We start from the raw sequence: 15,286 nt of genomic DNA on the forward strand, positions 1-15,286 counted from the left end.
GTCTCTCTGACAAGTGAGGACCTAGTCGTCATGGTGACCACTGAGACCCACCAAAGCCAGGACCTACTGGTCCCCCCTCAGAACCACGACCAGCAGGACCAGCAGGACCAGCAGGACCTGCAGGACCAGCAGGAGGAGGACCAGGTCTCTCCCTTATCCCCCCTGGCAGGATTTGACCCCGAGGCGATGAGTCAGGGTCCCGTTAACGCCATCACAGTCCTCACACTGCTGGACAAACTGGTCAACATGCTGGACGCCGTGCAGGAGAACCAGAACAAGATGGAGGTGAGCGAGGCGGGGCCACACCTTCCAGTACAGCCACCAGTACAGACACCAGTACCTCACCAGTACAGACACCAGTACAGACACCAGTACCTCACCAGTATAGACACCATTACATCACCAGTATAGACACCAGTACCTCACCACTACAGACACCAGTACCTCACAAGTATAGACACCATTACATCACCAGTATAGACACCAGTACCTCACCACTACAGACACAAGTACCTCACAAGTATAGACACCAGTACCTCACCAGTATAGACACCAGCACAGACACCAGTACCTCACCAGTATAGACACCATTACATCACCAGTATAGACACCAGTACCTCACCACTACAGACACCAGTACCTCACAAGTATAGACACCATTACATCACCAGTACAGACACCAGTACCTCACCAGTATAGACACCAGTACAGACACCAGTATAGACACCAGTACCTCACCAGTACAGACACCAGTACCTCACCAGTACAGACACCATTTCAGACTCCAGTACCTCACCAGTATAGACACCATTACATCACCAGTATAGTCACCAATACCTCACCAGTATAGATACCAGTAGAGACACCAGTACCTCACCAGTACAGACTTCAGTACTAACTTTGCTACAGGAACCAGAGCTAACAATGGCACTAAGTGTACAGGAACCAGAGCTAACAATGGTTCTAAGTGTACAGGAACCAGAACTCAATCCAGTACAAACGTTCAAGGTAACAACCCAGAGACTCTTTCCAAACCAAAGTCCAGTAAAGAAACTCTTGATTTCGCTGCAACTTTAACTGTTGACGTGGAAACGATTCTGTCCTTGTACAGACGTCACATGACGTCACATGACCTCAGCAGCACTCGGAGGTTGAACGAGCTGCTCACCAGATGTTTCCGTCTGCTGTGACTGAGATTCCTCACGTGTCTCACATCAAGAAGCTTCAGCTGAATGTCTTTGCTCACAGAGAACTAATTTAGAACAAACACTGTTTCATAACTTTGACCTTTTGCTGTCGTTTAATCTGAAGCTCAAACTGCTTCCTGTCGTCTGGGTTCCTTCATGTTCAGGCTGCTATACTACTGATACTGTAATACAGTGATTCTTAACCTTTCATCAGTGATGTACCCTCTGTGAAATATGTTTTCAGCTAAGTACCGCCTAACTAGTGCAAAAAAGATGTAATACACAGCACTGTGCCATCAGTGTCTGATTTAATACATAATATATACAATTCTCTTCATGAACTTACACTTATATTGTATTGAATATTTATGAAATAACTATTTTTTAAGTATTTTTTAATAGATGCAAATTTTTGAATATATATATTTTTTAAATCTCACGTACCCCCTGGAGTGCCTTCATGTACTCCCAGGGGTACAAGTACCCAATTTGAGAACCACTGCTGTAATACATAATGGAGCCAATGTTAGCAGAGTACGTTAGCACATCATTCACTAGCATTAGCACGTCTATGCTAGCAGGTAGCGGTTAGCAAACACACTGGGTGCATGCGCTAGCATGAGCTAGCATGAGGCTAGCATGAGCTAACATGAGGGTAACATGAGCTAGTATGAGCTAACACAAGGGTAACATGAGCTAGCATGAGCTAACATGAGGGTAATATAAGCTAACATGAGCTAGCATGAGCTAAAATGAGGGTAACATGAGCTAGCATGAGGGTAACATTAGTTAGCATGAGCTAACATGAGGTTAACATAAGCTAACATGTACTAGCATGAGCTAACATGAGGTTAACATAAGCTAACATGAGCTAGCATGAGGGTAACATGAACTAGCATGAGCTAACATGAGGGTAACATGAGCTAGCATGAGCTAACATGAGCTCTCTAGGTGAGTCATGAAGGTTCTAAAGCTTGTACATTGGTTGGTTGTGTTTCAGGTGCATCAGGTGGAGATGGAAGGCGTGGTCAGAGGGATCCAGGCTGACATGACTAAACTGTCCAAGAGCCACAGTCACACCTCCAACACCGTCAGCAAACTGCTGGACAAGAGCCGCAAGCTGTCCGTCACCATGAAGGAGGTCAATATACCACGCCTGTGTCTGAATATACATATATATACCACGCCTGTGTCTGAATATACATATATACATATATATATATATATACCACGCCTGTGTCTGAATATACATATATATACCATGCCTGTGTCTGAATATACATATATATTCCACGCCTGTGTCTGAATATACATATCTATATACCACGCCTGTGTCTGAATATACATATATATACCATGCCTGTGTCTGAATATACATATATATACCACGCCTGTGTCTGAATATACATATATATATACCACGCCTGTGTCTGAATATACATATATATACCACGCCTGTGTCTGAATATACATATATATACCATGCCTGTGTCTGAATATACATATATATACCACGCCTGTGTCTGAATATACATATATATATACCACGCCTGTGTCTGAATATACATATATGTACCTTGACTGTATCTTAATATGAAACACACCTGTCTCTAAATATCTGGTCCCCTGGTCCTGAAGGTCCGTGATAAGATGGAGCGTCAGGGCATCCAGGTGAAGAAGCTGGAGGCGAACCATGCTCACCTGATCAGCAGGAACAACTTCAAAGTTCTCATCTTCCAGGTGAGTGTCAGTCAGACGAGCCCTAGGTTCTTCAGTACTCACGTTCTTCCTACATCTGTAAAGTTATATAAAGACAGTATGGTTCTCCACAGGCAGTAAGGTTCTCTACAGACTGTATGGTTCTCTAAATACGGTATGGTTCTTTACATACAGTATGGTTCTCCACAGACAGTATGGTTCTTTACAGACAGTATGGTTCTCTAAATACAGTATGGTTCTTTACATACAGTATGGTTCTCTACAGACAGCATGGTTCTCTACAGACAGTATGATCCTCTTAATACGGTATGGTTCTTTACATACAGTATGGTTCTCCACAGAGAGTATGGTTCTCTACAGACAGTATGGTTCTCTAAATACGGTATGGTTCTTTACATACAGTATGGTTCTCCACAGAGAGTATGGTTCTCTACAGACAGTATGGTTCTCTACAGATGGTATGGTTCTCCACAGACAGTATGGTTCTCTACAGACAGCATGGTTCTCTAAATACAGTATGGTTCTTTACATACAGTATGGTTCTCCACAGACAGTATGGTTCTCTACAGACAGTATGGTTCTCCACAGGCAGTAAGGTTCTCTACAGACTGTATGGTTCTCTAAATACGGTATGGTTCTTTACATACAGTATGGTTCTCCACAGACAGTATGGTTCTTTACATACAGTATGGTTCTCCACAGACAGTATGGTTCTCTACAGATAGTATGGTTCTCTAAATACGGTATGGTTCTTTACATACAGTATGGTTCTCTACAGACAGCATGGTTCTCTACAGACAGTATGGTTCTCTAAATACGGTATAGTTCTTTACATACAGTATGGTTCTCTACAGACAGCATGGTTCTCCACAGACAGTATGGTTCTCTACAGACAGTATGGTTCTCTACAGACAGCATGGTTCTCTAAATACGGTATCGTTCTTTACATACAGTATGGTTCTCCACAGACAATATGGTTCTCTACAGACAGTATGGTTCTCCACAGGCAGTAAGGTTCTCTACATATGGTATGGTTCTCTAAATACGGTATGGTTCTTTACATACAGTATGGTTCTCCACAGACAGTATGGTTCTCTACAGACAGTATGGTTCTCCACAGGCAGTAAGGTTCTCTACAGATGGTATGGTTCTCTAAATACGGTATGGTTCTTTACAGACAGTAAAGTTCTCCACAGACAGTAAGGTTCTCCACAGACAGTACGGTTCTCCACAGACGGTATGGTTCTCCACAGACAGTATGGTTCTCTAAAGACGGTATGGTTCTCCACAGACAGTATGGTTCTCCACAGGCAGTAAGGTTCTCTATAGACAGTAAGGTTCTCCACAGACGGTATGGTTCTCCACAGACAGTATGGTTCTCCACAGGCAGTAAGGTTCTCTACAGACGGTATGGTTCTCCACAGACAGTATGGTTCTCCACAGGCAGTAAGGTTCTCCACAGACGGTATGGTTCTCCACAGACAGTATGGTTCTCCACAGGCAGTAAGGTTCTCTACAGATGGTATGGTTCTCTAAATACGGTATGGTTCTCTACAGACAATATGGTTCTGCACAGACAGTATGGTTCTCCACAGACAGTAAGGTTCTCCACAGACGGCATGGTTCTCCACAGACAGTATGGTTCTCCACAGGCAGTAAGGTTCTCTGCAGATGGTATGGTTCTCTAAATACGGTATGGTTCTCTACAGACAGTATGGTTCTCCACAGACGGTATGGTTCTCTAAATACAGTATAGTTCTCTACAGACAGTATGGTTCTCTACAGACAGTAAGGTTTTCCAGCTCTCTCTTTGTCTGTTGTTAATGTTCAATCTGTGGCCTTATTTGGTCGTGGACTGCAGCAGGAAGTGAACTGCAGAGAGAGATCTGAGTGAGCTGTCATCATGTGATCTGGTTGGCACGGTAACAACAAAGTGAGTAATAAAGAAGTCAGTGACTCGCTCCGTTAGAAAGCTCCAGGTTATTGTTGTAATTACATGTTATTACAGGTGAGTAAAGGTAACGAAGTACTGTAGGAAGTAAAGCTCAGTGTACCGTGGTCATTACTGTTACACCCACACTGAACATTCCTCCCTGAAATACCCAGCATTCCTCACGGCATGTGTGAGTGGGCTCAGTGGGTGTGGTCCTCCGTCAGCTGTTTAACCCTTTCACTCTCTGTGGAAACTTTCAGCTCTGGTTTTCTTCCTGCTGTTTGTGTTGCTGATCTGTCTGAAAGCACTTTACATATACTGGATACCACGAAACGGACTAAAGTATGTGTTAAGACTGATCAATATTACTAACTAGATACTACTATATGGACTAATGTATGTGTTAAGACTGATCAATACTAATTAGATACTACTATATGGACTAAAGTATGTGTTAAGACTGATCAATATTACTAACTAGATACTACTATATGGACTAAAGTATGTGTTAAGACTGATCAATACTAACTAGATACTACTATATGGACTAAAGTATGTGTTCAGACTGATCAATACTAACTAGATACTACTATATGGACTAAAGTATGTGGCTGAAAATGTTCCCCTAATGTTCCCATGAGGTTCCACTAAGTTTCCCCTGACATTCTCTAAAGAAAACCCAACAGATTCCCTCATGCTAACCTCAAGATTCCACCAGGGTTCCTTTAAGGTTCCACTGCTGGCTCCCTAACATTTTGTATCGGTTTTTTCAGTTACCCCTTATTTCCCTGAGCATTTCTCAAACCCCCAGGTTCCCCTAAAGTTCCCTTAAAATGGCCAGACGTTAATTTACCTAACAATCTCCTACGGTTCCCCCAAAGGTTCTCTCAGGTTCCCCTGAGACTTCGGTAAAGACATGGGCCCTTGACTTTGAGGATCCTCCCTCTCCGTGAGGGTTAGGTTCTGTCCCGCTGTCACATCGTTGAGTCCTTTATGAACTCTTTCCCTAATCCAGCATTAGATGCAGACTTTGCCCAAGAGAATTACCCACAATTCATAGCAATGTGACGTTAAACATGGAATGGAAGCATGGAGCATCAGACATAAACAAAGAGGACGTGGTGTTCAGCTGATAAATAACATTTACACAACATTAAGGATTAAAGATGAATATAAAAACACATGAAATCAGAGGAATGCAAGCAGAGATTATATAAATATGTATATATCAAATATATATATTACACAGATTTATTTATCAAACATTTCATTTTGTTATTGTAGTCTTTTTGACACAAACGAGTAAATAGAATATTTTAAATGACGTCTCATCTTGTGAGGAAAGAGCCTAAAGACGTTAAATCAGGGAATAAAAAGTATAAAATAAATACCCACAAGTAGACAATATTTGTCATGTAGTCATGGTAACATGATATGTTGCAGCAAAGTGCTATCCCATTCATATTTACACCATCGAGCCCTAAAGCCTCTCGCACTCAACCAGGTACCTAATGAAGCTCCTTTAGGCTGATGCTGAGGTTCCACTAAGGTTCTTCTCTTCTTCAGGAGGAGAATGAGATCCCTTCCAGTGTTTTTGTGAAGGATCCGCCTCCATTCCCTCGTGATGAGATTTTGGAAGAAGGTGATGAATCGGTGGCGGGCGTCACTGACGGCAACCGCTCCCAGGAGGGGGGGCTTCACACCATCGACCTATCATCTGACGAGGATGTCGGGCTGGAGGCGGAGCTAGAGGAAGAAGAGGTGTGGCCTCATGATCTGGAGAACATGGAGAAGTCCAGAGCTGAGAAACTGAAACATTCCAGTCTGAAGAAGGTAAAAAACACAGACGGGCGTACAGTCATACAGGCATACAGTCAGACAGACGGGTGTACAGTCATACAGGCGTACAGTCAGACAGGTGTAATAGTTTCTCTCTCTGCAGGTCGACAGTCTGAAGAAGGCGTTCTCCAGGCAGAACATCGAGAAGAAGATGACGAAGATCGGAACAAAGATTGTTTCTCAGGAACAACGAGAGAAGATCAAAAAGAAGACCTCCAGCCTGAAGGTTTCACCTCTGACCTTCAGCATCAGGAAGGTACTCCATGAATCTGCATATTATCAAGATGTTACATTACATCACAAGACAAGATTTTTCCCCAAGGTTCCTCTAGTATTCCTCTATGGTTCCCCCTAAGTTCTTAACATTTACCAAAGGAACCCACGTTTACCCAAAGTGTCCTCGATCAATCTTCAAGGTTCGACACCAGGTCCCCTAAAGGTTCTCTTTTCCTCCCAGCTGGTCCACTAACTTTCTACTGAGGGTTCCAGAAGGTTCCAGGGTCCCCGTGTTCTTCTACTACCTGTGACCTGTGGTTCTCTGTGTTCTCAGCCTCGCAGCAGCTCTGACTCTCAGCCCGCCGATGCCTCTCTTCAGGTGGAGGAGTCGGTCGTGGTCGAGGCTGACGTTCAGCTCTCTCCGCTGGGCAGCACCGACCAGGAGATGCCCTTCACCGAGGTCAACGCCAAGCTGGCTCCGGACCAGCAGGGGGAGAAGGAGGAGGAAGAGGAGGATGAGGAGGAGGAGGAGGAGAAAGAGGAGGAGGAGAAAGAGGAGAAGGAGAATGAGGAGGAGGAGAAAGAGGAGGAGAAGGTGGAGGCGGATCTGTCGGCGGTCTCAGAGGGAGTCGGTGCGGAGTACGCTCTGTCCTCCACGCTGCCTCAGGGGGAGAAAGAGGAGGAGCCATAAACACTCGGTAAAGAAACAGGTCAACATCTAGTGAACTTCTTTCTGGGAGTCAGAGCAATCTTTTGTTTGACCTCACAGGTTTAAAATCCGTGAGGTTTGTTTCTACTCACCTGACCATCCAGAAAGAGAACATCACTAAATGTTGAAGTGTTCCTTTAACGTGGAGATAAAGCTCCTCTTCAAAGGTCATGTGATCGTCTGTGTGGATATGTTATGTCTTCACAACCTGAAAACTACGTAACTCCCACATTTTAAGATTTAAGTTTTTAATGAAGTCGGAGAATTTTAACGTTTTATTCTTCAACTGATCTGAAAACTTCCAAAATAAAACCTAAACTACATTTGGAGATACGTGTTCTCCAGATCAAAGTTTAGTTTCTTTTGTATTCTTATTCTTGTTATCACTGATATAAAAGCACCACAACTAACAATCAGCTAACATAGAACCCGAGGATCCCTGAAAACATGAACAGAACCCTGAAAACACAAATGTTCCTCTAATGTTGTATCAATTATAGTATTATACTTGCTTTGAGGTTCCTGTTAGGTTCTACTACTGTTTCCCATTTACTAAAGGTTCCTCAAAAGGTTGCCCTAACATTTCCCAAAGGATACCGGTTATCACTAAAGTACCTCTAACGTTCTCCCAGGGTTCCACCAGAGTTCCCCTAAAGGTTTGGGTTTTTGTTCCTCCAAGGTTCCTCTCAGATTCCCATAGATTATTCTAAAGTTTCTCTACGGTTCCACTAGGGTTTCTCCAAGGTTCACCTGAGATCCCCAGAGGTTCTTCTAAAGCTTCTCTAAGGTTCTATCACGGTTCCTACGAGGTTACTCTAACATTCCACTCAGGTTCCCCTCTGAGGTTCCCTCATGTTTCCACAGAGGTTCCCTCTCAGCTTTTTCTGAAGGTTCCTCTCAAGTTCCCTAACATTCTCCTGAGTACGTGTAGATATGTACTCTGAATAATAACCCGCCTGTTGATAATTGATCTGCTTATTAACGACACAAAAGTATTAATAACTAACAGATCATACAGTCTGATCTGTGACTCCATCAAATACTCGTTCTATATTCACACGCTGTTCAAAGCAGACTGATGTTTGTTCTCTTTGTTGTTTTCAAGTTTGAAGTCAAAGTTTTTTGTTGTCGTTTTTTTTTTACATATATAGAAACTTTCTGCTGCCAAAGAAGTTTTCCTGTTGACTTGTTGACTGTCAATCATCCAACAGGTGTGAGAATCACCTAAACTTTATAATCAATAAAATCTGTGGAACCACATTTTTGTTTCCTGGCTCCTATTTTTTTATATATGTATGTATATATATATATATATATATATATATATATATATATATATATATGTATATATAAACAGACATACATACATAGATGTACATTTTGCATCAATATGAATATATATTCTAATCATTATTATTAACAACAAATGGCTCCTTTTCTTTGCTCTCAACCTGTTCTCCATCCGAAGTATACTGGTCCCTACTGGGACTCTACTGGGTCTGTGGGAGGGGGTGGGGTTAGAGAGTGGGGTGTTCTCCTCAACAGCTAATGGGATGGTTCAGGGGAGTGGCTCAGAACCCACACAGCCAATAAATACATGTGGGGGCAGGGCCTGAAACATCTCCACATTTGCACAGTTTGGTCTTGAGTCTTCATGCAGAGTACTGCGTCTGTCTGAGCAGAGTACTTCCACAGAGTACTACTACAGAGTACTTCCAGAGAGACGGACTACAGAGTCCTACTACAGTACAGAGTACTACCACTGAGTACTTCCACAGAGTCCTACTACAGTACAGAGTACTACTACAGAGTCCTACTACAGAGTACTACCTGTACTGGGTGCAGGCCTCAGATGGACCTCTCCCTGGTCTCGGTCTTGTCTCTGGTGGCCTGCGGCTTCCAGGTGTTTGCCGCTGTCCTTCTGATGCGCAGGTACAGTGGGCGGAGCTCTGCAAAGGACAGGTGGGTCCTGCTGTGGCTCTTCTATGACGTCATCGTCCACCTGACCCTGGTACGACCTATCAGAACCAGTCTCCACTTTGTTTATTCTTTGTCTTATTTGTTTCATTGCTTATTTGTTGTTTATTATGTTGTAACTGATGGTTGTTTATTATTTTTGTATTATTGTTTGTCCACAGGAAGGTCCATTTGTGTACATGTCTCTTGTGGGGACGGTGGAGACGTCTGAAGGTCCGCTGGCTGAACTCTGTGAGTTCACTTCCTTTACTGAACTGAGTATTCACATGGATATGTAGAGTAGTATTACATGAATATGTAAAGTAGTATTCACATGGATATGTAGAGTAGTATTACATGAATATGTTAAGTAGTATTCACATGGATATGTAGAGTAGTATTCACATGGATATGTAGAGTAGTATTACATGAATATGTAAAGTAGTATTCACATGGATATGTAGAGTAGTATTACATGAATATGTAAAGTAGTATTCACATGGATATGTAGAGTAGTATTACATGAATATGTAAAGTAGTATTCACATGGATATGTAGAGTAGTATTACATGAATATGTAAAGTAGTATTCACATGGATATGTAGAGTAGTAATACATTAATAATAATAATAATAATAATAATAATAATAATAATAATAATAATAATAATGGTGCTTGGTGTGGGGGACCCGGTCTGGTGGTCCATGGTAGAGCTTGGTGTTGGAGACCCGGTCTGGTGGTCCATGGTAGAGCTTGGTGTTGGGGACCAGGTCTGGTGGTCCATGGTGGAGCCTGGTGTCGGGGACCCTGAGGAGCGAGCGGTCTGTGGATCTGAGGGTGCGGTGGAGATTAGTAGAGTGATAGGTTCTTGTAGGTAGGGGGGTGCATGTCCATTGATGCATTTATAGTTGAGTACTAGGACTTTGTAGTTAATCCGGAATGAGACAGGGAGCCAGTGCAGTGAGTGGAGAATGGGGGATATGTGGTCAAGTAGTATTACATTAATATGAAAAGTAGTATTCACATGGATATGTAGAGTAGTATTACATGAATATGTAAAGTAGTATTCACATGGATATGTAGAGTAGTATTACATGAATATGTAAAGTAGTATTCACATGGATATGTAGTGTAGTAGTACATGAATATGTAAAGTAGTATTCACATGAATATGTAAAGTAGTATTCACATGAATATGTAAAGTAGTATTCTCATGACTAGGTAAAGTGGTATTCACATGAATATGTAAAGTAGTATGTATATGAATATGTCAAGTTGTATTCACATGAATATGTCAAGTAGTATTCACATGAATAGATAGAGATGTATTCATTTGGATATGTCAAGTAGTATTCACATGAATATGTCAAGTAGTATTCACATGAATATGTCAAGTAGTATACATGTCTTACTTCTCCTTCTCCTTTACTACGTGTATTCCTGCTGTGTTGTACTCCTAACACCACCTGTCTGTCTCTCTGTAGGGAAGGAGTACAGTAAAGCTGATCGGCGTTGGCTGGTTTCTGATCCCACCATCGTCTCCATAGAGATACTGACTGTTGTTCTCGACTCTCTACTCGGGTTACTACTGATACATGCAGTACTGAAGGACAAATACTACAGGTAATACTACAACATGTACTACAGACTGGACTCTACTCTGGCTACTACTGACACACGCAGTACTGAAGGATAAATACTACATTTAATACTACAGGTCACGCTTCAGGTAATATTACAGGTGTAACAGGGTGGTTTCAAAATAGGACCCAAATGCCAACAACGGTTCTAGAGTAAATTTAAACAATAAACAGAAAAACAAGAGGCTTCAAAAAACACCGGATGAAAAGTGCAGAGGAACCCTAACCCTCCTCACAGGGTTATGCACAGGAAACGCACAGGATACAGGACATCCGACACCGGGGCCGCAGACAAAGGGTTTGAATACACGGGGAAGGTGATTAGACACAGGAGGAAAAAATATGGGGCAGGAAGTGCAGGGAAACAGAGGACACAAGCGACAAGGACTTCAAAATAAAAGAGGAAACCAGAAAGAAAAAGAAAAAAATCAGGTAATAATCCAGGTAATAATCCAGGTCATACTCCAGGTCATACTTCACATGTGTGCTTCCAGACACTTCCTGCAGGTCTCTCTGAGTGTGTGCGAGCTGTATGGAGGCTGGATGACGTTCTGTCCTGATTGGCTGCTGGGCAGCCCTCACCTGGACACGTCCAGCTGGCTCTACCTGTGGGTCTACCTGGTCTTCTTTAACGGGGTCTGGGTCCTGGTCCCGGTTCTGCTGCTGGTCCAGTCCTGGTTCTCCCTGAGGAGACTGCACAAACTCAGACCAGACGACAACGTAAACAAGAAGAAGATCTAGAGACTCCTCTTTAAATTTGAACTGATCATCAATCAATGAACAATATTGATCTTGAATTACCAAAAGATGACCATTATTGCTGTTTAATCACCAAGCAATGACCATTATTGATGTTTAATCACCAATCAATGACCATTATTGATTTATAAATAAAGGGCCGTGATGACTTTCAATCAATCAGAGTTTTTCCTGATCCGATGTGAGGTCCCGGGACAGGGATGTCATGTGTACAGATTGTAAAGCCCTCCGAGGCAAACTTGTACTTGTGATGTTGGGCTATATAAAATAAACTGAATTGAATTAAATAAGTAAGTACAATACATAATTAAAGCTGCTCCCAGCTGTGACTGGGCCCTCGCTTCAAGCACGTCGGGGACGCCGGCGGGTCGCCGGCTCTCCCGGCCTCGAACATCCGCCTGGCAGGCGAAGGTTCTTGGACGGACGAGCCGGCGACCTTTCGGCTTAGCCCGACGAGCTTGAAGCGAGGGCCCAGTCACAGCTGGGAGCAGCTTTAATTTAGAGGGAGATATATATATATTCATACACACGTACATACACACATACATACACACACACACACACACACACACATACATACATACATATATATATGCACACGGCGCGTTCATCCAGACGGTCACGTGTGGACAGCAGAGCTCACTCTGCTATACGGACGATTTCTTTGCACTATTACGGGCATGGAGGTCACACGGTGTGGACCGACCGCGGAGCTATTTTCACCGTATAAGCGCCAAGCCCCCCGCGCCTATTCTGGAAAAAAAAAAGTAAAAGTAGTGAAGAAGGAGTTTTTTTCTTTCTTTTTTCAGCCTCACGCAGCGCCTCTGACGCGGGATTTCCCCCGCAACAAGAAGCACACTTCGTTCTAACATGACAAAACAATACATGATTAAAAAAAACAGCACACAACGCAACGCCACCGCAGATGAAGCACAAAAAGCAACTCACCGGATGCTGTTCATTAAAGACAAAGTCCATCCGCCTGTCCTTATTAACAACGAGTTCAGCAACGCGGTCGTTCGGTTTACGGAGCTTCAGTTCCAGCAACAGGCGCCATGGACCGGTGAGGACAGCCGAGCCTCCCGACCGCACCCCGGAAACCTCCACGCGTTCTAGGGCAGAACATATCCGCTCGACAGCAGCAGTCGACGCCTCAAATCCTCCACCAAGTCCGTTTAAGTCCACCGAGCGCCAAAACACGCAACAAAAACAACATGTCACAACTTCTCTAGCTTCCGCCTGAACCATTCCAGCTCCCACTGAGCTCCGCCCTGTTGACACACTGGCCAATCACAGCGCATGTTAATGGTCACGCTGGGCCAGTGACCAATCACACGTCCACGCCCCCTCGCAGGCCCTGCACGTCAAAGAATCCGCCCAGCTTGTCAAACTAACGATATGATTGGTTGAAGTCCATGACAATCAACCACAACGCCCACTCCCCGTGTACTTTAATCTGCAAAGGGTTAAACTGCCTTGCTGGCCTGGAGACACAGGAGAGAAAAAATCTGATTGGATGAAAGCTTCTCCTTCAAACCAGCTGCAATCTGATAGCTGAAGAATGCAGGCTGCGCAACAGAGCTGTACAATGAGAAAATAATCTGATAGGGAGACATAATTATAGTGTATTTGTGAAAAACAATGAAATTATTAAAGCTGCGAGCAGCTGTGACTGGGCCCTCGCTTTAAGCACGTCGGGGACGCTTTAATTTAGAGGAAGATTATATATATATATATATATATATATATATATATACACATATATATACACACACATATATACACACATATATATATATATATATATATATATATATATATATATATATATATATATATATATATATATATCAGGGGTGTCAAAGCGTTTTTCACCGAGGGCCACAAACAGAAAAATATATGAAAGTCTGGGCTACTCAGGTAAGGTATATGGCCAAATTAATCAAATGAGGTCAATTATGTATATATATGTATATATATATATATATATATATATATGTATATATATATATATATATATATATATATATATATATATATATATATATATATATATATATATACATATATATAAAAATCACATCAGAGGAAATTTGGCCTTTTCCAAGCTCCAGTAGAAGTCGGTAGGGAGAGAAACTGAAGCTGGTTCTTCAGAGATTCATCACTGCATCTCCATCAGTTCTAGTTCAGACTCTCTTCACTTCTTCCGCATCATCAAGAGTCGAGAACAGCTTGAATTCGTTCTCACTGGCAGAAAGATCTGGGAAGCGCAGACTGAGTTCTGTCATTTGATGTGATGACAGACACATATTTCCTCTTTTTCGCAGAAAGGTTGACCTCTGGAAAATGGAATATATGTATATATATTTTGTACATGTAAATATATATATAAGATAAAAATATGTATTAAAAGTGATCAAAAGCTTGAGGTTTCATGGAACGGCGTGGAAGTGGTGTGACGACTATTGCATATGGTTCGTGATCATGCAGCAAGCTGTTGTAACTCCACTGTACTTTGTCAAAACTGTTCCAAAGTTAACATGCTTTATGAGAGGCATGGCTGGAAAACTTCTGCATGCCAATATGAACTCATAGTCAGAGCGCCACCTACTGGGAAACTATGGCAATTTGAACTAGAAATGAAGGACGAAAATGAAAATGGCCGACTTCTGGTACGGTTTAGAGCATGGTCCCAAGAGACTTATTTTTAAGTTTATATGTGGTACATAAGCCTATCAAATATTGTATATCTATGTTGAACGTACTGCAAGGGCTGCTTTGTTGAATTTAGTTGAATTTACCCCTAAGAAGTTAATGGGTCCTTTTCTTTTGAACACAATGAGATACAAACAAGCTTTTGACATATTTTTATGAAATTGAACCTTTAATGATCCACAGAGAATTTTGTAAAAATCGAAGCCAGCGTTTAGGAAGATTTGAGGAAAAAATTGTTTTTATCAAAATTCAAAATGGTGGAAATTCTAAGTAGGCGGACTATAGTGCGACCACATACTTTTTTGTAGAGCAGACACAACCGGACATGTGTGCCAAATTTCAGGTCAATTGGTGATAGGGGGCAAAAACTGTGGGCTTTCACAACTCACAGGTTGTCAAAAAAAACACGTTTTTTTAGGGGGCGCTATCTGACTTCCTGTACGGTTTAGAGCATGGTCCCAAGAGAGTTATTTCTAAGTTTACATGTGTTACATATTCCTAGCAAGTTTCATACATGTAGGTCAACCGTAGCGCTGTGGTTGATTAATTGAATATTTGTAGGGGGCGCTATCGAGCCGAAGTTCCAGTTTTGAGTCATTCAAGTCATATCAGG

The 15,286-nt window shown here is 42.4% G+C and overlaps 2 protein-coding genes across 2 annotated transcripts; both read left to right on the forward strand.

The window, feature by feature from the left end:
• cavin2b (caveolae associated protein 2b) lies at positions 1-8,831 on the forward strand. The gene is made up of 6 exons (XM_079236559.1): positions 1-285; positions 2,188-2,328; positions 2,826-2,927; positions 6,406-6,672; positions 6,782-6,934; positions 7,229-8,831. The coding sequence occupies exons 1-6, from the start codon at positions 31-33 to the stop codon at positions 7,583-7,585; spliced, it is 1,275 nt and encodes a 424-aa protein (XP_079092685.1). The 5' UTR covers positions 1-30; the 3' UTR covers positions 7,586-8,831.
• Positions 8,832-9,455: 624 nt separating this feature from the next.
• On the forward strand, positions 9,456-11,961 carry ebpl (EBP like; the record flags this gene model as incomplete). Its single annotated transcript, XM_079236755.1, has 4 exons — positions 9,456-9,614; positions 9,742-9,811; positions 11,044-11,182; positions 11,694-11,961. The coding sequence occupies 4 exons, from the start codon at positions 9,456-9,458 to the stop codon at positions 11,938-11,940; spliced, it is 615 nt and encodes a 204-aa protein (XP_079092881.1). The 3' UTR covers positions 11,941-11,961.
• Between the last annotated feature and the right edge of the window lie 3,325 nt (positions 11,962-15,286).

Source organism: Taurulus bubalis (genome assembly GCF_910589615.1).
Source record: "Taurulus bubalis genome assembly, chromosome: 21".
In the NCBI taxonomy this organism is placed as follows: domain Eukaryota; kingdom Metazoa; phylum Chordata; class Actinopteri; order Perciformes; family Cottidae; genus Taurulus; species Taurulus bubalis.

Coding starts and splice junctions, on each gene's coding strand:
- cavin2b (XM_079236559.1), top strand. CDS start 31: ATGGTGACCACTGAGACCCACCAAAGCCAGGACCTACTGGTCCCCCCT. Junction 286..2,187: donor AGAACCAGAACAAGATGGAG/GTGAGCGAGGCG, acceptor GTTGTGTTTCAG/GTGCATCAGGTGGAGATGGA. Junction 2,928..6,405: donor TCAAAGTTCTCATCTTCCAG/GTGAGTGTCAGT, acceptor TCTCTTCTTCAG/GAGGAGAATGAGATCCCTTC.